General features: G+C 45.7%; 1 protein-coding gene across 1 annotated transcript; it reads left to right on the forward strand.

Moving 5' to 3' along the window:
• The first annotated feature begins 3,180 nt into the window (after window positions 1-3,180).
• rab38b (RAB38b, member of RAS oncogene family) lies at window positions 3,181-21,142 on the forward strand. The gene is made up of 5 exons (XM_039004926.1): window positions 3,181-3,213; window positions 3,416-3,581; window positions 17,481-17,632; window positions 17,733-17,861; window positions 20,990-21,142. The coding sequence occupies exons 1-5, from the start codon at window positions 3,181-3,183 to the stop codon at window positions 21,140-21,142; spliced, it is 633 nt and encodes a 210-aa protein (XP_038860854.1).
• Window positions 21,143-22,824: the final 1,682 nt, after the last annotated feature.

Raw genomic sequence — 22,824 nt, forward strand, 5'->3', positions numbered from 1 at the left:
TAGAGGAGCTGTAATGGCAGCCAGTCATGGTGATTGTAGTGGACTATAAACTACTTATATTAGAGGAGCTGTAATGGCAGCCAGTCACAGTGATTGTAGTGGACTATAAGCTACTTATATTAGAGGAGCTGTAATGGCAGCCAGTCATGGTGATTGTAGTGGACTATAAACTACTTATATTAGAGGAGCTGTAATGGCAGCCAGTCATGATGATTGTAGTGGACTATAAACTACTTATATTAGAGGAGCTGTAATGGCAGCCAGTCACAGTGATTGTAGTGGACTATAAACTACTTGTATTAGAGGAGCTGTAATGGCAGCCAGTCATGGTGATTGTAGTGGACTATAAGCTACTTGCATTAGAGGAGCTGTAATGGCAGCCAGTCACAGTGATTGTAGTGGACTATAAACTACTTGCATTAGAGGAGCTGTAATGGCAGCCAGTCACAGTGATTGTAGTGGACTATAAGCTACTTGCATTAGAGGAGCTGTAATGGCAGCCAGTCACAGTGATTGTAGTGGACTATAAACTACTTATATTAGAGGAGCTGTAATGGCAGCCAGTCACAGTGATTGTAGTGGACTATAAACTACTTGTATTAGAGGAGCTGTAATGGCAGCCAGTCACAGTGATTGTAGTGGACTATAAACTACTTGTATTAGAGGAGCTGTAATGGCAGCCAGTCATGGTGATTGTAGTGGACTATAAACTACTTATATTAGAGGAGCTGTAATGGCAGCCAGTCACAGTGATTGTAGTGGACTATAAACTACTTGTATTAGAGGAGCTGTAATGGCAGCCAGTCATGATGATTGTAGTGGACTATAAACTACTTATATTAGAGGAGCTGTAATGGCAGCCAGTCATGGTGATTGTAGTGGACTATAAGCTACTTGTATTAGAGGAGCTGTAATGGCAGCCAGTCACAGTGATTGTAGTGGACTATAAGCTACTTATATTAGAGGAGCTGTAATGGCAGCCAGTCACAGTGATTGTAGTGGACTATAAACTACTTATATTAGAGGAGCTGTAATGGCAGCCAGTCACAGTGATTGTAGTGGACTATAAACTACTAATATTAGAGGAGCTGTAATGGCAGCCAGTCACAGTGATTGTAGTGGACTATAAACTACTTATATTAGAGGAGCTGTAATGGCAGCCAGTCACAGTGATTGTAGTGGACTATAAGCTACTTATATTAGAGGAGCTGTAATGGCAGCCAGTCATGATGATTGTAGTGGACTATAAACTACTTGTATTAGAGGAGCTGTAATGGCAGCCAGTCACAGTGATTGTAGTGGACTATAAACTACTTATATTAGAGGAGCTGTAATGGCAGCCAGTCACAGTGATTGTAGTGGACTATAAACTACTTATATTAGAGGAGCCGTAATGGCAGCCAGTCATGATGATTGTAGTGGACTATAAACTACTTATATTAGAGGAGCTGTAATGGCAGCCAGTCACAGTGATTGTAGTGGACTATAAACTACTTGTATTAGAGGAGCTGCAATGGCAGCCAGTCACAGTGATTGTAGTGGACTATAAGCTACTTATATTAGAGGAGCTGTAATGGCAGCCAGTCACAGTGATTGTAGTGGACTATAAACTACTTATATTAGAGGAGCTGTAATGGCAGCCAGTCACAGTGATTGTAGTGGACTATAAACTACTTATATTAGAGGAGCTGTAATGGCAGCCAGTCACAGTGATTGTAGTGGACTATAAGCTACTTATATTAGAGGAGCTGTAATGGCAGCCAGTCACAGTGATTGTAGTGGACTATAAACTACTTATATTAGAGGAGCTGTAATGGCAGCCAGTCACAGTGATTGTAGTGGACTATAAACTACTTATATTAGAGGAGCTGTAATGGCAGCCAGTCACAGTGATTGTAGTGGACTATAAACTACTAATATTAGAGGAGCTGTAATGGCAGCCAGTCACAGTGATTGTAGTGGACTATAAACTACTTGTATTAGAGGAGCTGTAATGGCAGCCAGTCATGGTGATTGTAGTGGACTATAAACTACTAATATTAGAGGAGCTGTAATGGCAGCCAGTCACAGTGATTGTAGTGGACTATAAACTACTTATATTAGAGGAGCTGTAATGGCAGCCAGTCACAGTGATTGTAGTGGACTATAAACTACTTGTATTAGAGGAGCTGTAATGGCAGCCAGTCACAGTGATTGTAGTGGACTATAAACTACTTATATTAGAGGAGCTGTAATGGCAGCCAGTCATGATGATTGTAGTGGACTATAAACTACTTATATTAGAGGAGCTGTAATGGCAGCCAGTCATGATGATTGTAGTGGACTATAAACTACTTATATTAGAGGAGCTGTAATGGCAGCCAGTCATGGTGATTGTAGTGGACTATAAACTACTTATATTAGAGGAGCTGTAATGGCAGCCAGTCATGGTGATTGTAGTGGACTATAAACTACTTATATTAGAGGAGCTGTAATGGCAGCCAGTCATGATGATTGTAGTGGACTATAAACTACTTATATTAGAGGAGCTGTAATGGCAGCCAGTCATGGTGATTGTAGTGGACTATAAACTACTTATATTAGAGGAGCTGTAATGGCAGCCAGTCATGGTGATTGTAGTGGACTATAAACTACTTATATTAGAGGAGCTGTAATGGCAGCCAGTCACAGAGCCGGTGTTGTTGGTTAACAACCAGATGATGTTCTTTACAATCTCCCGTGACGCAGACATGACAACTCAACATGAATGTGGCTCTCACGAGCTTCCTATCGTGTGTCCCCCTCCCTGTGGCACGAGGCGAGACCGGAGCTGCTGCTGCTGGGTCACATGTGCCCCTGCAGCTAAGAATTCCTCCCTGCCGTGTGTGTGTGTGTGTGTGTGTGTGTGTGTGTGTGTGTGTGTGTGTGTGTGTGTGTGTGTGTGTGTGTGTGTGTGTGTGTGTGTGTGTGTGTGTGTGTGTGTGTGTGTGTGTGTGTGTGTGTGTGTGTGTGTGTGTGTGTGTGCGTGTGCTTCCGAGCAGAGCAGAGAGGAGAGGAGAGGACAGAAGAAAGGGAACTGCTATTTAAAACGAAATTTAGAACCAAACACACCTTTTCCGTCTTAACATATTATTAAACTACGGGGTGAACAGTACCTTAAACATGACCAACCAACGACTTCCTCTGTCATCCTCCGCCGGGATGCAGAACCCCGGGAAGGAACACCTGTACAAGGTAACCTCATATTTATATCTTCAATGTATTTATTAAGTTATTATGATAAGATTGATATTTTGAATGAAATGTCTTATGATTTAGACCTATAGTGGAGAATGACGGGTGATGTCTCGTTTGGTTGTGCTCTGACAATTTCTAATGATTTCTAATTTGAGAATGATGATAATGATGTGCGTTCTGCTTGTGCTCTGTGTTCCAGGTGTTGGTGATCGGGGACTTGGGTGTAGGGAAGACCTCCATCATTAAGCGGTATGTCCATCAGACGTACTCCACCAACTACCGCGCCACCATTGGCGTGGATTTCGCCCTGAAGGTCCTGAACTGGGACTCTGAGACCGTACGGCTACAACTTTGGGACATCGCCGGTAGGATAGACAGCTCCTTAATCTAGCGCTACTAAGTAATCGCGCTTCTTAAATCAACTTCTGTTATACTGTCTGCCTCTCTATCAATTAAAGCTACCACCATTAATTAGAACACATATTTATCCAAACTTTTTTTGTCAACTTTGTTCATACCGGAAAAAGTTATTTATATGGTTGTTGGGCAACACGACATCTTATTGGGGGAAACTCTTGTTATTCTATTTGAAGCACTGAGAAATCATTGAGAATGATGTTGAATGACTGTCTGTAATATATTCACTTAAAAAAATGGACAGGTGGGAATGATAATGTACATAATATCATATTATATATGTTATTGTTATGTTATTATATATATATTATTATAGTAATCTACATGGTCAACAGTATGTGGACACCCCTTCAAATGAGTGGATTTAGCTTTTTCAGCCACACCAATTGCTCACAGGTGTATAAAATTGAGGACACAGCCATGCAATCTCCATAGACAAACACTGGCAGTAAAATGGCCTTACTGAAGAGCTCAGTGACTTTCAAGGTGGAAAGCTCCAGCGCTTCACAATAACACCTTTCCAACAAGTCAGCTCGTCAAATGTCTGCCTTGCTAGAGCTGCCCTGGTCAACTGTGCTGTTATGCTGTTATGTGAAGTGCTGTTATGTGAAGTGGAAACATCTAGGAGCAACAACGGCTCTGCCGCGAAGTGGCAGGCCACACAAGCTCACAGAACGGGACCGCCGAGTGCTGAAGCACGTAGTGCGTAGAAATCGACTGTCCTCAGTTGCAACACTTACTACAGAGTTCCAAACTTTCTCTGGAAGCAACGCCAGCACAAGAACGGTCCGTCGGGAGCTTCATGATATGGGTTTCCATGGCCGAGCAGCCGCACACAAGCCTAAGAACACCACTCTGGAGAAGTGGAAACGAGATCTGTGGAGTGATGAATCACTCTTCACCATCTGGCAGTCCGACGGACAAATCTAGGTTTGGCGGATGCCAGGAGAACGCTACCTGCCCAAATGCGTAGTGCCAACTGTAAAGTTTGGTGGATGGGGAATAATGGTCCGGGCCCCTTAGTTCCAGTGAAGAGAAATCTTAACGCTACAGGATACAATGACATTCCAGACAATTTTGTGCTTCCAACTTTGTGGCAACATTTTGGGGAAGGCCCTTTCCTGTTTTTGCATGACAATGCCACCCTGCACAAAGCGAGGTCCATACAGAAAAGGTTTGTCAAGATCGGTGTGGAAGAACTTGACTGGCCTGCTCAGAGCCCTGACCTCAACCCCATCCAACACCATTGGGATGAATTGGAACGCCGACTGTGAGCCAGGCCTTATCGCCCAACATCAGTGCCCGACCTCACTAATGCTCTTGTGACTGAGTCCCCACAGCAATGTTCCAACATCAAGTGGAAAGCCGTCCCAGAAGAGTGGAGGCTGTTATAGCAGCAATGTTCCAACATCTAGTGGAAAGCCTTCCCAGAAGAGTGGAGGCTGTTATAGCAGCAATGTTCCAACATCTAATGGAAAGCCTTCCCAGAAGAGTGGAGGCTGTTATAGCAGCAATGTTCCAACATCTAGTGGAAAGCCTTCCCAGAAGAGTGGAGACTGTTATAGCAGCAATGTTCCAACATCTAGTGGGAAGCCTTCCCAGAAGAGTGGAGGCTGTTATAGCAGCAATGTTCCAACATCTAGTGGAAAGCCTTCCCAGAAGAGTGGAGACTGTTATAGCAGCAATGTTCCAACATCTAGTGGAAAGCCTTCCCAGAAGAGTGGAGGCTGTTATAGCAGCAATGTTCCAACATCTAGTGGAAAGCCTTCCCAGAAGAGTGGAGGCTGTTATAGCAGCAATGTTCCAACATCTAGTGGAAAGCCTTCCCAGAAGAGTGGAGGCTGTTATAGCAGCAATGTTCCAACATCTAGTGGAAAGCCTTCCCAGAAGAGTGGAGGCTGTTATAGCAGCAAAGGGGGACTAACTCCATATCAATGCCCATGATTTTGGAATGAGATGTTCAACGAGCAGGTGTCCACACGGTGTATTAAGAATAAGAAGAGAGCCTAGTGTCAGCCAAGAACAACTGCCATATGAAATGTGGAGTTGCTGCATCTTAATATGTAACATATGTGTTCATCATTCCTGCTGGTTTTGGATTGTACTGGTTTTAAAGTGATGGTTCCATCAGAGTTCATGGATCAGGGTTGAAGAGTTCATGAACTGTCTCTGTTGGAGAAACTCTCTGTATTTGATGCAGCGTGTGACTTTCCTTTAGAAGGCTTTAGAAGCTCCCTCTCTGTCTCTGTCTCTGTCTCTGTCTCTGTCTCTGTCTCTGTCTCTGTCTCTGTCTCTGTCTCTGTCTCTGTCTCTGTCTCTCTCTCTGTCTCTCTCTCTCTCTCTCTCTCTCTCTCTCTCTCTCTCTCTGTCTCTCTCTCTCTGTCTGTCTCTCTCTCTCTCTCTCTCTCTCTCTCTCTCTCTCTCTCTCTCTCTCTCTCTCTCTCTCACGGTTCATCTATCTCGTGGAGGTATTGGTGGAATCATGTGAGCCCATGTGAGGGAGATTTAAGGGCAAGTCACAGTAGTACCATTGTAAACACACACACACACACACACACACACACACACACACACACACACACACACTCACACACACACACACACACACACACACACACACACACACACACACACACACACAAACACACACACACACACACACACACACACACACACACACACACACACACACACACACACACACACACACACACACACACACACACACACACACACAGTACTTGTCTCACACCTATCTGTCTGCCTATAACTGGCTTTACAGCCTTGGCTGTCTGTTCAGAAACAATATAATATTACTATATCAACCTTTTATCCCATCAAAACTCTTGTGACACTAATGACAATACAAGAAGAAGAAGTGTGTCACAACAGACAGGCAGCCAGCCAGACAGCCAGACAGACAGACAGACAGGCAGACAGACACACAGGCAGACAGACAGCCAGCCAGCCAGACAGTCAGACAGACAGCCAGACAGCCAGACACACAGCCAGACAGACAAACAGTCAGACAGTCAGCCAGACAGACAGACAGACAGACACACAGACACACAGACAGACAGACAGACAGACACACAGCCAGACAGCCAGACAGAAGACATACACACAGACAGACACACAGGCAGACAGACAGGCAGCCAGACAGACAGACATACACACAGACAGACAGCCAGACAGCCAGACAGACAGACAGGCACACAGACAGAAAGGCAGACAGATAGACAGACAGACAGATAGACACTCTCCTCGTCAGGCACACAGGCAGACAGACAGACAGACAGATAGACAGGCACACAGGCAGACAGACAGGCAGATAGACAGGCACACAGGCAGACAGATACTCTCTTTTGAGTCAGTTATGACAGCTGTTTTTTTTTACACAACAACCAGGGCCTGAAATACAACCTCTGTCGCTGTTCCATTTCCTCTTCTCCACCTCTGTCGTGGTTCCATTTCCTCTTCCCCACTTGCCCTGACATCTAATGTGAGCCACCATTGTTCATCTGTATTTTATTATTATCACTTTATATTAAAATGTTATTTGTTTTGTTTGAAAATAGAGTAGAATAATCTACATTGCCATCCTGTTTGTGTGTGTGTGTGTGTGTGTGTATGTGTGTGTGTGTATGTGTGTGTGTGTGTGTGTGTGTGTGTGTGTGTGTGTGTGTGTGTGTGTGTGTGTGTGTGTGTGTGTGTGTGTGTGTGTGTGTGTGTGTGTGTGTGTGTGTGTGTGTGTGTGTGTGTGTGACTAAACTCAGAGAGTTGACTCAATACAGGACTAAGATTGAATCGTACTACACCGGCTCCAACGCTCGTCGGATGTGGCAGGGTCTGCAAACTATTACAGACTACAAAGGGAAGCACAGCCGCGAGCTGCCCAGTGACATGAGCCTACCAGACGAGCTAAATCACTTCTATGCTCGCTTTGAGGCAAGCAACACTGAGGCATCCATGAGAGCATCAGCTGTTCCGGACGACTGCGTGATCACGCGGTCCGTAGCCGACATGAGTAAGATCTTTAAACAGGTCAACATTCAAAAGGCTCCGGGGCCAGACGGAATACCAGGACGTGTGCTCCAGGCATAGGCTGACCAACTGGCAGGTGTCTTCACTGACATTTTCAACAGGTCCCTGATTGAGTCTGTAATACCAACATGTTTCAAGCAGACCACCATAGTCCCTGTGCCCAAGAACACGAAGGCAACCTGCCTAAATGACTACCGACCCGTAACACTCACGTCCGTAGCCATGAAGTGCTTTGAAAGGCTGGTCATGGCTCACATCAACACCATTATCCCAGAGACCCTAGACCCACTCCAATTTGCATACCGCCCAAACAGATCCACAGATGATTCAATCTCTATTGCACTCCACACTGCCCTTTCCCACCTGGACAAAGGAACACCTACATGAGCATGCTAATCATTGACTACAGCTCAGCGTTCAACACCATAGTACCCTCAAAGCTCATCACTAAGCTAAGGATCCTGGGACTGAACACCTCCCTCTGCAACTTGATCCTGGACTTCCTGACGGGCCTGGTATAGGGACAAAGTGGAGTCGCAATTCAACGGCTCAGACACAATACGTATGTGGCAGGGTCTACAGGCAATCATGGACTACAAAAAGAAAACCAGCCACATCACGGACAACGACGTCACGCTGCCAGGTAAACTGATCACCTTCTTTGCCCACTTTGAGGATAATACAGTGCCACCGACGCGGCCCGCTACCAAGGACTGTGAGCTCTCCTTCTCCATGACCGATGTTAGTAAGACATTTAAACCATGTTAACCCTCACAAGGCTGTTGGCCCAGACGGCATCCCTAGCCGCGTCCTCAGAGCATGTGCAGACCAGCTGGCTGGTGTGTTTACAGACATATTCAATCTCTCCTTATCCCAGTCTGCTGTCCCCACATGCTTCAAGATGGCTACCATTGTTCCTGTACCCAAGAAGGCAAAGATAACTGAACTAAATGACTATCGCCCCGTAACACTCACTTCTGTCATCATGAAGTGCTTTGAGAGACTAGTCAAGGATCATATCACCTCCAACTTACCTGCCACCCTAGCCCCACTCCAGTTTGTATACCACCCCAACAGGGCAATGACGATGCAATCGCTATCACACTACACACTGCCCTCCAACTCAATCATCTAGTTTGCAGACGACACAACAGCAGCGGGCTTGATTACCAACAACGAAGAGTCAGCCAACAGGGAGGAGATGAGGGCACTTGGAGTGTGGTGTCAGGAAAACAACCGCCTCACTCAACATCAACAAAACAAAGGAGATGATCGAGGACTTCAGGTAAACAGCAGAGGGAACACCCGCCGCGGAGAAGGTGGTAAGTTACGCGCTCGATACGGAAGTGGTCAGATGAAGCGGATGCTAAACTTCAGGACTTCTTTGCTAGCACAAACTGGAATAAGTTCTGGGATTCATCCCGTGGCATTAAGGAGTTTACCACATCAGTCACCGCACTAATAGGTGCATCGACGATGTTGTCCTAAAAGTGACAGTACGTACATATCCCAAGCAGAAGCCATGGATTACAGGCAACTGAGCTAAAGGCTAGAGCTGCTGCTTTCAAGGAGCGGGACACTAATCCAAACGCTTATAAGAAATCCCTCTACGACCTCAGACGAGCGATCAAACATGCAAAGTGCACGTCAATACAGGACTAAGATAGAATCTTACTTCTCTGACACTTATCGGATGTGGCAGGGTTCGCAAACTATCATGGATTCCAAAGGGAAACCCAGCCGCGAGCTGCCCAGTGATGCGAGCATACCAGACGAGCTAAATGCGTTCTATGCTTCGAGGCAATGCAACTCTGAACCTCACATGGGAGCACCAGTTGTTTCCGGACGACTGTGTGATCACACTCTCTGTTGCCAATGTGAGTAAGACCTTTAAAACTAGTTAACATTCACAAGGCCGCAGGGCCAGATGGATTACCAGGATGTGTACTCAGCTGGTAAGCGTGTTTGCTGACATTTGTATCCTCTCTCTGACCTAGTTTGTAGACTAGATACAGTATTTCAAGAAGACTGTCATAGTCTCTGTGCCCAAGAACACCAAGGTAACCTGTCTAAATGATTATCACCTCGTAGCACTCACATCTGTATCCATGAAATGCTATGAAAGGCTAGTCATGGCTCACAACAACACAATCATCCCAGACACCCTTTGACCAACTCCAATTTACAGGATCCGCACCTTTTTTTCAATTTTCGCCGAAAACTACATACCCAAATCTAGCTGCCTGTAACTCAGGTCCTGAAGCAAGGATATGCATATTCTGGTACCATTTGAAAGGAAACACTTTGAAGTTTGTGAAATGTGAAAGGAACGTAGGAGAATATAATACAATAGATCTGGTACAAGATAATGTATGGGAAAAACCAACCGTTCTTTTGTATTTGTTTTTGTACCATCATTTTTGAAATGCAAGAGAAAGACCATAATGTATTATTCCAGCCCAGCTGCAATTTAGATGTTGGCCACCAGATGGCAGCAGTGTATGTGCAACGTTTTAGACTGATCCAATGAACCATTGTATTTCTGTTCAAAATGTGCCTAAATTGTTTATTAATAACTTCATGTTCAAAACTGTGCATGGTATTCTTTCACTGTAATAGCTACTGTAAATTGGACATTGTTGTTAGATTATCAAGAATTTAAGCTTTCTGACAATATCAGATATGTCTATGTCCTGGGAGATGTTCTTGTTACTTACAACCTCATGCTAATCACATTAGCCTACATTAGCTCAACAGACCCATGGATGGGACACCGATCCCAGAAGAAATTTTAAGAACAAATTCTTCTTTACAACGATGGCCTAGGAACTGCCTTGTTCAGCTGGAGAACGACAGATTTTTAATTTGTCAGCTTGGGGATTCGATCTAACAACCTTTCGGTTACTGGCTCAATGCTCTAACCACTAGTCTACCTGTCACCCCGATGTGTTGAATGCTGTTCATTGACTACAGCTCAGCATTCAACACTATAGTTCCCTCCAAGCTCATCAATAAGCTAAGGACCGTGGGACTGAACACCTCCCTCTGCAACTGGATTCTGGACTTCCTGATGGGCCACCCCCAGGTGGTGAGGGTAGGCAACAATGGATCTGTCACGCTGATCTTCAAGACGGGTTCCCCTCAGGGGTGCGTGCTTAGTCCCATTTTGTTAACCCACAACTGCGTGGGTGCGCATGAGTCCAACACCATCGTCAACTTTTCTAACGACACGATTCCCACGGGAAACCAGTATGAAAAAGTATGAAAATGTAAGTCGCTCTGGATAAGAATGTCTGCTAAATTACTTAAATGTTAAAAAATCACAGATGACGATAAGCCTTTAGACTAGACCAGACTACACCAGACTAGAAAAGACTACACCAGACAACAGCATACCAGTCTAGACTAGACTACAGCAGACCACTAGACTACAGCAGACCACTAGACTACAGCAGACCACTAGACTACAGCAGACCACAGCAGACAGACCAGACTAGACCAGACTACAGCATACCAGACTAGAAAATACTACACCAACATACAGCAGACCAGAATAGACAGACCACACTAGGCCAGACTAGAGAGACCAGACAGGCAAGACTAGACAGACCAGACTAGACCAGACTAGACAGACCTGTCAGACTAGACTACATCAGACCAGACTAGACTACACCAGACAAGACTAGACCAGACAAGACCAGACTAGACCAGACCAGACTAGACTAGACCAGACTACACCGGACCAGAAAAGACCAGACCAGACTACACCAGCCCAGACTAGACTAGACTACACCAGACCAGACTAGACCAGACCGGACTACACCAGACCAGTCCAGACTACACCAGACCAGACCAGACTACACCAGACCAGACTAGACTACACCAGACCAGACTACACCAGACCAGACTAGACTACACCAGACCAGACTACACCAGACCAGACCAGACTACACCAGACCAGACTAGACTACACCAGACCAGACTAGACTACACCAGACCAGACTAGACTACACCAGACCAGACTACACCAGACCAGACTACACCAGGCCAGACTAGACTACACTAGACCAGACCAGACTACACCAGACCAGACTAGACTACACCAGACCAGACTACACCAGACCAGACTAGACTACACCAGACCAGACCAGACCAGACTAGACTACACCAGACCAGACTAGACCAGACCAGACTATACTACACTAGACCAGACCAGACTAGACAGACCAAACTAGTCCAGACAAGACCAGACTAGACCAGACCAGACCAGACCAGACCAGACCAGACTAGACCAGACCAGACCAGACCAGACCAGACTAGACTAGACTAGACCAGGCCAGACTAGACCAGACCAGACCAGACTAGACTACACCAGACCAAACTACACCAGACTAGACTAGACTACACCAGACCAGACTAGACTAGACCAGACCAGACAGACCAGACTAGACCAGACCAGACTAGACTACACCAGAACAGACTACACCAGACCAGACTAGACTACACCAGACCAGACTAGACCAGACCAGATTATACTACACTAGACCAGACCAGACTAGACAGACCAAACTAGTCCAGACTAGACAGACCAGACTAGAGAGACCAGACTAGACCAGACCAGACAGACCAGACTAGACCAGACCAGACCAGACTAGAACAGACCAGACCAGACCAGAACAGACTAGACCAGACAGAACAGACTAGACCAGACCAGACAGACCAGACTAGACCAGACCAGACCAGATTAGACTACACCAGACCAGACTAGACTACACCAGACTAGACTACACTAGACCAGACTAGACTACACCAGACTAGACTACAGCAGACTAGACAACACTAGACCAGACTACACCAGACCAGACTAGACCAGATCAGACAGACCAGACTAGACCAGACTAGACAGACCAGACTAGACCAGACTAGACAATACCAGACTAGACCAGACCAGACTAGACAGACCAGACTAGCCAGACCAGACAGACCAGACTAGACAGACCAGACAGACCAGACTAGCCAGACCAGACAGACCAGACCAGACAGACCAGACCAGACAGACCAGACTAGACAGACCAGACTAGACAGACCAGATTAGACAGACCAGACTAGACAGACCAGACTAGACAGACCAGACCAGACTAGACAGACCAGATAGACCAGACTAGACAGACCAGACAGACCAGACCAGACAGACCAGACTCGACCAGACCAGACAGACCAGACTAGACAGACCACACCAGACAGACCAGACTAGACAGACCAGATAGACCAGACTAGACAGACCAGACTAGACAGACCAGAGAGACAAGACTAGAGCAGACCAGACTAGACAGACCAGACTAGACAAACCAGATAGACCAGACTAGACAGACCAGACAGACCAGACCAGAAAGACCAGACTAGACCAGACCAGACTAGACAGACCAGACCAGACAGACCAGACTAGACCAGACTAGACCAGAACAGACTAGACCAGACCAGACAGAACAGACTAGACCAGACCAGACAGACCAGACCAGACTAGACCAGACTAGACCAGACCAGACCAGACTAGACCAGACCAGACAGACCAGACTAGACCAGACCAGACCAGACCAGACTAGACCAGACCAGACTAGACTACACCAGACCAGACTAGACTACACCAGACTAGACTACACTAGACCAGACTAGACTACACCAGACTAGACTACACCAGACTAGACTACACTAGACCAGACTACACCAGACCAGACTAGACCAGATCAGACAGACCAGACTAGACCAGACTAGACAGACCAGACTAGACCAGACTAGACAAGACCAGACTAGACAGACCAGACCAGACAGACCAGACTAGCCAGACCAGACAGACCAGACTAGACAGACCAGACAGACCAGACTAGCCAGACAAGACAGACCAGACTAGACAGACCAGACTAGACAGACCAGACTAGACAGACCAGACTACACAGACCAGACTAGACAGACCAGACTAGACAGACCAGACTAGACAGACCAGACTAGACAGACCAGACCAGACTAGACAGACCAGATAGACCAGACTAGACAGACCAGACAGACCAGACCAGACAGACCAGACTAGACCAGACCAGACCAGACCAGACAGACCAGACTAGACAGACCACACCATACAGACCAGACTAGACAGACCAGACTAGACAGACCAGAGAGACCAGACTAGAGCAGACCAGACATACCAGTCAGACCAGACTAGACCAGACTAGACAGACCAGACCAGACTCAGACCTGCAGACCAGACTAGACCAGACTAGACAGACCAGACAGACCAGACCAGAAAGACCAGACTAGACCAGACCAGACTAGACAGACCAGACCAGACAGACCAGACTAGACAGACCAGATAAACCAGACTAGACAGACCAGACTAGACAGACCAGAGAGACCAGACTAGACCAGACTAGACAGACCAGACTAGACCAGACCAGACAGACCAGACCAGACTATACCAGACCAGACTAGACCAGACTAGACCAGACTCAGACCTGCAGACCAGACTAGACCAGACCAGACAGACCAGACAGACCAGACTAGACAGACCAGACAGACTAGACCAGACTAGACAGACCAGACTAGACCAGACTCAGACCTGCAGACCAGACTAGACCAGACCAGACCAGACCAGACAGACCAGACTAGACAGACCAGACAGACCAGACCAGACCAGACAGACCAGACTAGACCAGACCAGACTAGACCAGACTCAGACCTGCAGACCAGACTAGACCAGACCAGACAGACCAGACCAGAAAGACCAGACTAGACAGACCAGACATACCAGTCAGACCAGACTAGACCAGACTAGACAGACCAGACCAGACTCAGACCTGCAGACCAGACTAGACCAGACCGGACTAGACAGACCAGACCAGACAGACCAGACTAGACTACACCAGACTAGACCAGACTCAGACCTGCAGAACAGACCAGACAGACCAGACCAGACAGACCAGACATACCAGACCAGACAGACCAGACAGACCAGACTAGACCAGACTAGATCAGACTAGACCAGACTAGACTAGACCAGACTAGACCAGACCAAACAAGACCAGACAAGACCAGACTAGATCAGACTAGACGGACCAGCCTAGACCAGACTCGACCAGACTAGACGGACCAGACCAGACTCAGACCTGCAGAACAGACTAGACGGACTAGACTAGACCAGACTAGACCAGACTCGACGGATCAGACTAGACCAGACCAGACTCAGACCTGCAGACCAGACTAGACCAGACCTGCAGAACAAACTAGACAGACCAGACTGACCAGACCAGACAGACCAGACTAGACCAGACCAGACTAGACCAGACTAGACCAGACAGACCAGACAGACCAGACCAGACTCGACTAGACCAGACCAGACCAGACTAGACCAGACCTGCAGAACAGACCAGACTAGACCAGAATGGACTAGACCAGACTAGACCAGTCTAGACTAGACTAGACCAGACTAGACCAGACTGGACCAGACCAGACTAGACCAGACTAGACCAGACCAGACTAGACCAGACCTGCAGAACAGACTAGGCAGACCAGACTGACCAGACCAGACAGACCAGACTAGACCAGACCAGACTAGACCAGAATGGACTAGACCAGACTAGACCAGTCTAGACTAGACTAGACCAGACTAGACCAGACTGGACCAGACCAGACCAGACTAGACCAGACTAGACCAGACTAGACCAGACTAGACCAGACTAGACCAGACCTGCAGAACAGACCAGACTAGACCAGACTAGACTAGACCAGACTAGACCAGACTAGACTAGACCAGACTAGACAGACCAGACTAGACAGACCAGACAGACCAGACAGACCAGACTAGACCAGAAATAGCTGCTTCACTGGGCCTATGTAATGACTGGGAATGTGGAGACTCACTAACTCACTCTGAATGGGTCTGTTCAAGATGGAATGTGGAGACTGTTAACTGTCACTGAAATGGCCACTAATATAACCTTATCCACTGATTTGCTGTTAGTCCCCTAGACTACAGAATGGAATGAGCTGTAGCTGTCTGTTTTTAAGAGTAGTAGCTACACTCATCACTAAGGAACCCAGCAAATACTTACTCTGCACCTTTTCCTTCTGTCTCCTGAACAGTGCTGGTAACCTTTTCCTGCCTGAGACATGGCAGATAATGTTACTGAGCAGTCCTGCCTGAGACAAGATAATGTTACTGAGCAGTCCTGCCTGAGACAAGATAATGTTACTGAGCAGTCCTGCCTGAGACAAGATAATGTTACTGAGCAGTCCTGCCTGAGACAAGATAATGTTACTGAGCAGTCCTGCCTGAGACATGGAAGATAATGTTACTGAGCAGTCCTGCCTGAGACATGGCAGATAATGTTACTGAGCAGTCCTGCCTGAGACAAGATAATGTTACTGAGCAGTCCTGCCTGAGACAAGATAATGTTACTGAGCAGTCCTGCCTGAGACAAGATAATGTTACTGAGCAGTCCTGCCTGAGACAAGATAATGTTACTGAGCAGTCCTGCCTGAGACAAGATAATGTTACTGAGCAGTCCTGCCTGAGACAAGATAATGTTACTGAGCAGTCCTGCCTGAGACATGGAAGATAATGTTACTGAGCAGTCCTGCCTGAGACATGGCAGATAATGTTACTGAGCAGTCCTGCCTGAGACAAGATAATGTTACTGAGCAGTCCTGCCTGAGACAAGATAATGTTACTGAGCAGTCCTGCCTGAGACATGGAAGATAATGTTACTGAGCAGTCCTGCCTGAGACATGGAAGATAATGTTACAGAGCAGTCCTGCCTGAGACATGGAAGATAATGTTACAGAGCAGTCCTGCCTGAGACAGAAGATAATGTTACAGAGCAGTCCTGCCTGAGACATGGAAGATAATGTTACTGAGCAGTCCTGCCTGAGACAAGATAATGTTACTGAGCAGTCCTTCCTGAGACATGGAAGATAATGTTACAGAGCAGTCCTGCCTGAGACAGAAGATAATGTTACAGAGCAGTCCTGCCTGAGACAGAAGATAACGTTACAGAGCAGTCCTGCCTGAGACAGAAGATAATGTTACAGAGCAGTCCTGCCTGAGACATGGAAGATAATGTTACTGAGCAGTCCTGCCTGAGACAAGATAATGTTACTGAGCAGTCCTTCCTGAGACATGGAAGATAATGTTACAGAGCAGTCCTGCCTGAGACAGAAGATAATGTTACAGAGCAGTCCTGCCTGAGACAGAAGATAACGTTACAGAGCAGTCCTGCCTGAGACAGAAGATAACGTTACAGAGCAGTCCTGCCTGAGACAGAAGATAACGTTACAGAGCAGTCCTGCCTGAGACAGAAGATAACGTTACAGAGCAGTCCTGCCTGAGACAGAAGATAACGTTACAGAGCAGTCCTGCCTGAGACAGAAGATAACGTTACAGAGCAGTCCTGCCTGAGACAGAAGATAACGTTACAGAGCAGTCCTGCCTGAGACAGAAGATAACGTTACAGAGCAGTCCTGCCTGAAACAGAAGATAACGTTACAGAGCAGTCCTGCCTGAGACAGAAGATAACGTTACAGAGCAGTCCTGCCTGAGACAGAAGATAACGTTACAGAGCAGTCCTGCCTGAGACAGAAGATAACGTTACAGAGCAGTCCTGCCTGAGACACGGAACCCAAATGTCATCCTTTGATCACAAGGATGTCCTCTTGGTCTAATGGTGAACATGTTGCGTTACTACGTGGGAGAACAAGGTTCAAATCCCACCAGTTACAATAACAGTATATCTCTGTCTCTCTCTCCGCTGTAGGTCAAGAGCGGTTTGGGAACATGACCCGTGTGTACTACCGAGAGGCCATGGGGGCGTTCATCGTGTTTGACGTGACACGGCCGACTACCTTCGAAGCCATCTCCAAGTGGAAGGAGGACCTGGACTCTAAACTCATGCTGACCAACAGAGAGGTGAGTACAGGACAGTGAGTTCGTTCTACCATGGTAAAGTACTATTTAAATCATCCTGTTCACGCATCACCTTCTTGCCTTTTACCTCTCTATTGGTCAGAGCATCGCCACGGTCCTATTGGCTAATAAATGTGACCATGGGCGGGAGGTTCTGACCAATAACGGCGTGAAGATGGACCAGTTCTGTAAAGACAACGGCTTTGTGGGCTGGTTCGAGACCTCAGCCAAGGTGGGAACACGCACGCACAGACAACATGCACAACAGCTTTGTGGGGTCCTCATTCTGCCACCCTCTATGGGCCTCACTCCACCCTATCTGAGATATCTACTGCAGCCCTCATCCTCAACAAACAACACCCGTTCTGCCAGTCACATTCTGTCAGAGGTCCCCAAAGCACACACATCCCTGGGTCGCTCCTCTTTTCAGTTCGCCTCAGCTAGCGACTGGAACGAGCTGCAAAAAACACTCTTACTGACAGTTGTGGCTGCTTTGTGTGATGTATTGTTGTTTCTACCTTCTTGCCCTTTGTGCTGTTGTCTGTGCCCAATAATGTTTCTACCTTGTTTTGTGTTGCTACCATCTTGTGGTCATGCTGTGTTGTTACCATGCTATGTTGTCATGTGTTGCTGCCTTGCTATGTTGTTGTCTTAGGTCTCTCTTTGTGTAGTGTTGTGGTGTCTCGCTTGTCGTGATGTGTGTTTTTGTTCTATATTGTGTGTTTTTGTTCTATATTGTGTGTTTTTGTCCTATATTATGTGTTTTTGTCCTATATTGTGTGTTTTTGTTCTATATTGTGTGTTTTTGTCCTATATTGTGTGTTTTTGTTCTATATTGTGTGTTTTTGTTCTATATTATGTGTTTTTGTTCTATATTATGTGTTTTTGTTCTATATTGTGTGTTTTTGTTCTATATTGTGTGTTTTTGTTCTATATTGTGTGTTTTTGTTCTATATTATGTGTTTTTGTCCTATATTATGTGTTTTTGTTCTATATTGTGTGTTTTTGTTCTATATTATGTGTTTTTGTTCTATATTATGTGTTTTTGTTCTATATTGTGTGTTTTTGTTCTATATTGTGTGTTTTTGTTCTATATTATGTGTTTTTGTCCTATATTGTGTGTTTTTGTTCTATATTATGTGTTTTTGTCCTATATTGTGTGTTTTTGTTCTATATTGTGTGTTTTTGTTCTATATTGTGTTTTTGTTCTATATTATGTGTTTTTGTCCTATATTGTGTGTTTTTGTTCTATATTGTGTGTTTTTGTTCTATATTATGTGTTTTTGTTCTATATTATGTGTTTTTGTTCTATATTATGTGTTTTTGTCCTATATTTTAATTATTATTTATTTATTTATTTTAATCCCCGCAGGAGGCCTTTTGCCTTTTGGTAGGCCGTCATTGTAAATAAGAATTTGTTCTTAACCGACTTGCCTAGTTAAATAAAAGGTTAGGGATAGGGTTCAGGGTTAGGGTTAGGGTTAAGGTTAGGGATAGGGTTCAGGGTTTAGGGTTAGGGTTAAGGTTAGGGATAGGGTTCAGGGTTAGGGCTAAGGTTAGGGATAGGGTTCAGGGTTAGGGTTAAGGTTAGGGATAGGGTTCAGGGTTTAGGGTTAGGGTTAAGGTTAGGGATAGGGTTCAGGGTTAGGGCTAAGGTTAGGGATAGGGTTTAGGGTTAGGGTTAGGGTTAAGGTTAGGGATAGGGTTTAGGGTTTAGGGTTAAGGTTAGGGATAGGGTTTAGGGTTAGGGTTAAGGTTAGGGATAGGGTTCAGGGTTAGGGTTAAGGTTAGGGACAGGGTTTAGGGTTAAGGTTAGGGACAGGGTTCAGGGTTAGGGCTAAGGTTAGGGATAGGGTTCAGGGTTAGGGTTAAGGTTAGGGATAGGGTTTAGGGTTAGGGTTAGGGTTAAGGTTAGGGATAGGGTTCAGGGTTAGGGTTAAGGTTAGGGATAGGGTTTAGGGTTAGGGTTAAGGTTAGGGATAGGATTTAGGGTTAGGGTTAAGGTTAGGGACAGGGTTCAGGGTTAGGGTTAAGGTTAGGGACAGGGTTTAGGGTTAGGAGGTTCTACAGGGGTCAGAGGTCATTGAGGTCATGGGCTAAGCTGCTGTCCAGTCAGACAGTCACTACACATTCCCACTGCTTCTAAATCAGTTGAACCAGGCTGTTTTACCTGTGTGAATACGGAGAGTATTCAGACCCCTTGACTTTTTCCACATTTTGTTATGTTATTATTATTCTAAATAATATTTAGAAATAGATTAAATTGTTTTTTTCTCATCAATCTTCACATAATACCCCATAATACCCCATAATACCCCACGATGACAAAGTAAAAACAGGTTTGTAGAACATTTTGCAGATTTATTAAAAATAAAAAACAGAAATATCACATTTACTTAAGCATTCAGACCCTTTACTCAGTACTTTGTTGCAGCACCTTTGGAAGCGATTTCAGCCTTAAGTCTTCCTGGGTATGAAGCTACAAGCTTAGCACACCTTTATTTGGGGAGTTTCTCCGCAGATCCTCCCGAGCTCTGTCAGGTTGGATGAGGAGCACCGCTGCACAGCTATCGGGTTCTTGGTCACCTCCGTGACCAAGGCCCTTCCACTCCGATTTCTCATTTTGGCCGGGAGGCCAGATCTAGGAAGAGTCTTGGAGGTTCTAAAGTTCTTCCATTTAAGAATGATGGAGACCACCGTGTTCTTGGGGACCTTCAATGCTGCAGAATATTTTTGGTACTCTTTCCCAGATCTGTGCCTCAACACGGTCCTGTCTCTGAGCTATACAGACAATTCCTTTGACCTCATTGCTTAGTTTTTGCTCTGACATGCACTGTCAACTGTGGGACCTTATATAGACAGGTGTGTGCCTTTCCAAATCATGTCCAATTAATTGAATTGACCACAGGTGGACTCCAATCACATTGTAGAAACATCTCAAGAATGATCAATGGAAACAGGATGCCACTGAGCTGAATTCTCGAGTCTCATAGCAAAGGGTCTGAATATTTATGTAAATAAGGTATTTCTGTTTTTTGATTTCTTTTGATTAATTTGCAAAAATTTCTAAAAACATGTTTTCTCTTTGACATTACTATATATTGTTTGTAGATTAATGAGGACAAATATAATTTAATCTATTTTAGAAAAAGGCTGTAACGTAACAAAATTTGCAAAAACTCAAGGGGTCTGAATACTTTCCGACCGGCACTGTAAGGATCAATAAAAACATTTCGAACAATGAAAATGTGTTTATATAAGTGTACTGAACCATGTTAAAGGAGCACCTGTTTTTGTTTAACAAGGCAACAGCTCTGAAACTAGCCAATAACTTTCATTCTTGTTGTTTTACTCCTTTAGGAGAATACCAACATCAGCGAGGCCGCGAACTTCCTGGTGAAACACATCATGGCTACAGAGAATGATTTCCTAAAGTCAGTGGTCCCAGACACCATCTCTCCAAAACTAAATGACTCACAACCTGGGAACTGCTCTGCCTGCTACAAACCATAGCTAGACGACTCACAACCTGGGATCTGCTCTGCCTGCTACAAACCATAGCGGGAGGAGAGGAGGAGATGACTGGGGATAATACGAGGGGAGGAGAAGATAGGAAGAGAGAACTGGTTCAAACTATAGAGGAAGGAGTGGAGGAGAGGTGAAGAGAGGAGAGGAGGCAGATCCTGGAGAAGAGAAAGAGGAAGTGGAACGGGACTATGTTGGTCCTCTGTAGTTCAGTTTATAGAGCATGGTGCTTGTAACACCAGGGTAATGGGTTCAATTCCAGGGACCACCCATACGTAAAATGTACACACGTGTGACTGTGAGTCGCTTTGGATAAAAGTGTCTGCTAAATGTAATATATTATTCTTAATATGTTGTGGAGCAGAGAGCGGAGAGATGATTGAATGTCACTACAAGTGCCCTCCATATCCACGTCTCCAGAAGACAGAGGCACTGATTTCAAAACATCCCCTTCTCCTCGATCCTTGGCCCTCCATTTACTCATTCATGCACAACTTCGTGTCCCAAAGCCGAGGGAGTAAATATTAGACCCTCATATTGCCACTTCAACCAAGCCAGCAAGCCGAGGGAGTAAATATTAGACCCTCATATTGCCACTTCAACCAAGCCAGCAAGCCGAGGGAGTAAATATTAGACCCTCATATTGCCACTTCAACCAAGCCAGCAAGCCGAGGGAGTAAATATTAGACCCTCATATTGCCACTTCAACCAAGCCAGCAAGCCGAGGGAGTAAATATTAGACCCTCATATTGCCACTTCAACCAAGCCAGCAAGCCGAGGGAGTAAATATTAGACTCTCATATTGCCACTTCAACCAAGCCAGCAAGCCGAGGGAGTAAATATTAGACCCTCATATTGCCACTTCAACCAAGCCAGCAAGCCGAGGGAGTAAATATTAGACCCTCATATTGCCACTTCAACCAAACCAGCAAGCCGAGGGAGTAAATATTAGACCCTCATATTGCCACTTCAACCAAGCCAGCAAGCCGAGGGAGTAAATATTAGACCCTCATATTGCCACTTCAACCAAGCCAGCAAGCCGAGGGAGTAAATATTAGACCCTCATATTGCCACTTCAACCAAGCCAGCAAGCCGAGGGAGTAAATATTAGACTCTCATATTGCCACTTCAACCAAGCCAGCAAGCCGAGGGAGTAAATATTAGACCCTCATATTGCCACTTCAACCAAGCCAGCAAGCCGAGGGAGTAAATATTAGACCCTCATATTGCCACTTCAACCAAGCCAGCAAGCCGAGGGAGTAAATATTAGACCCTCATATTGCCACTTCAACCAAGCCAGCAAGCCGAGGGAGTAAATATTAGACCCTCATATTGCCACTTCAACCAAGCCAGCAAGCCGAGGGAGTAAATATTAGACTCTCATATTGTCACTTCAACCAAGCCAGCAAGCCGAGGGAGTAAATATTAGACCCTCATATTGCCACTTCAACCAAGCCAGCAAGCCGAGGGAGTAAATATTAGACCCTCATATTGCCACTTCAACCAAGCCAGCAAGCCGAGGGAGTAAATATTAGACCCTCATATTGCCACTTCAACCAAGCCAGCAAGCCGAGGGAGTAAATATTAGACCCTCATATTGCCACTTCAACCAAGCCAGCAAGCCGAGGGAGTAAATATTAGACCCTCATATTGCCACTTCAACCAAGCCA

The sequence above is a fragment of the Salvelinus namaycush genome, chromosome 12 (assembly GCF_016432855.1).
Source record: "Salvelinus namaycush isolate Seneca chromosome 12, SaNama_1.0, whole genome shotgun sequence".
NCBI classification, from domain to species: domain Eukaryota; kingdom Metazoa; phylum Chordata; class Actinopteri; order Salmoniformes; family Salmonidae; genus Salvelinus; species Salvelinus namaycush.

Coding starts and splice junctions, on each gene's coding strand:
- rab38b (XM_039004926.1), top strand. CDS start 3,181: ATGCAGAACCCCGGGAAGGAACACCTGTACAAG. Junction 3,582..17,480: donor ACAACTTTGGGACATCGCCG/GTAGGATAGACA, acceptor TCTCCGCTGTAG/GTCAAGAGCGGTTTGGGAAC. Junction 17,862..20,989: donor GGTTCGAGACCTCAGCCAAG/GTGGGAACACGC, acceptor TTACTCCTTTAG/GAGAATACCAACATCAGCGA.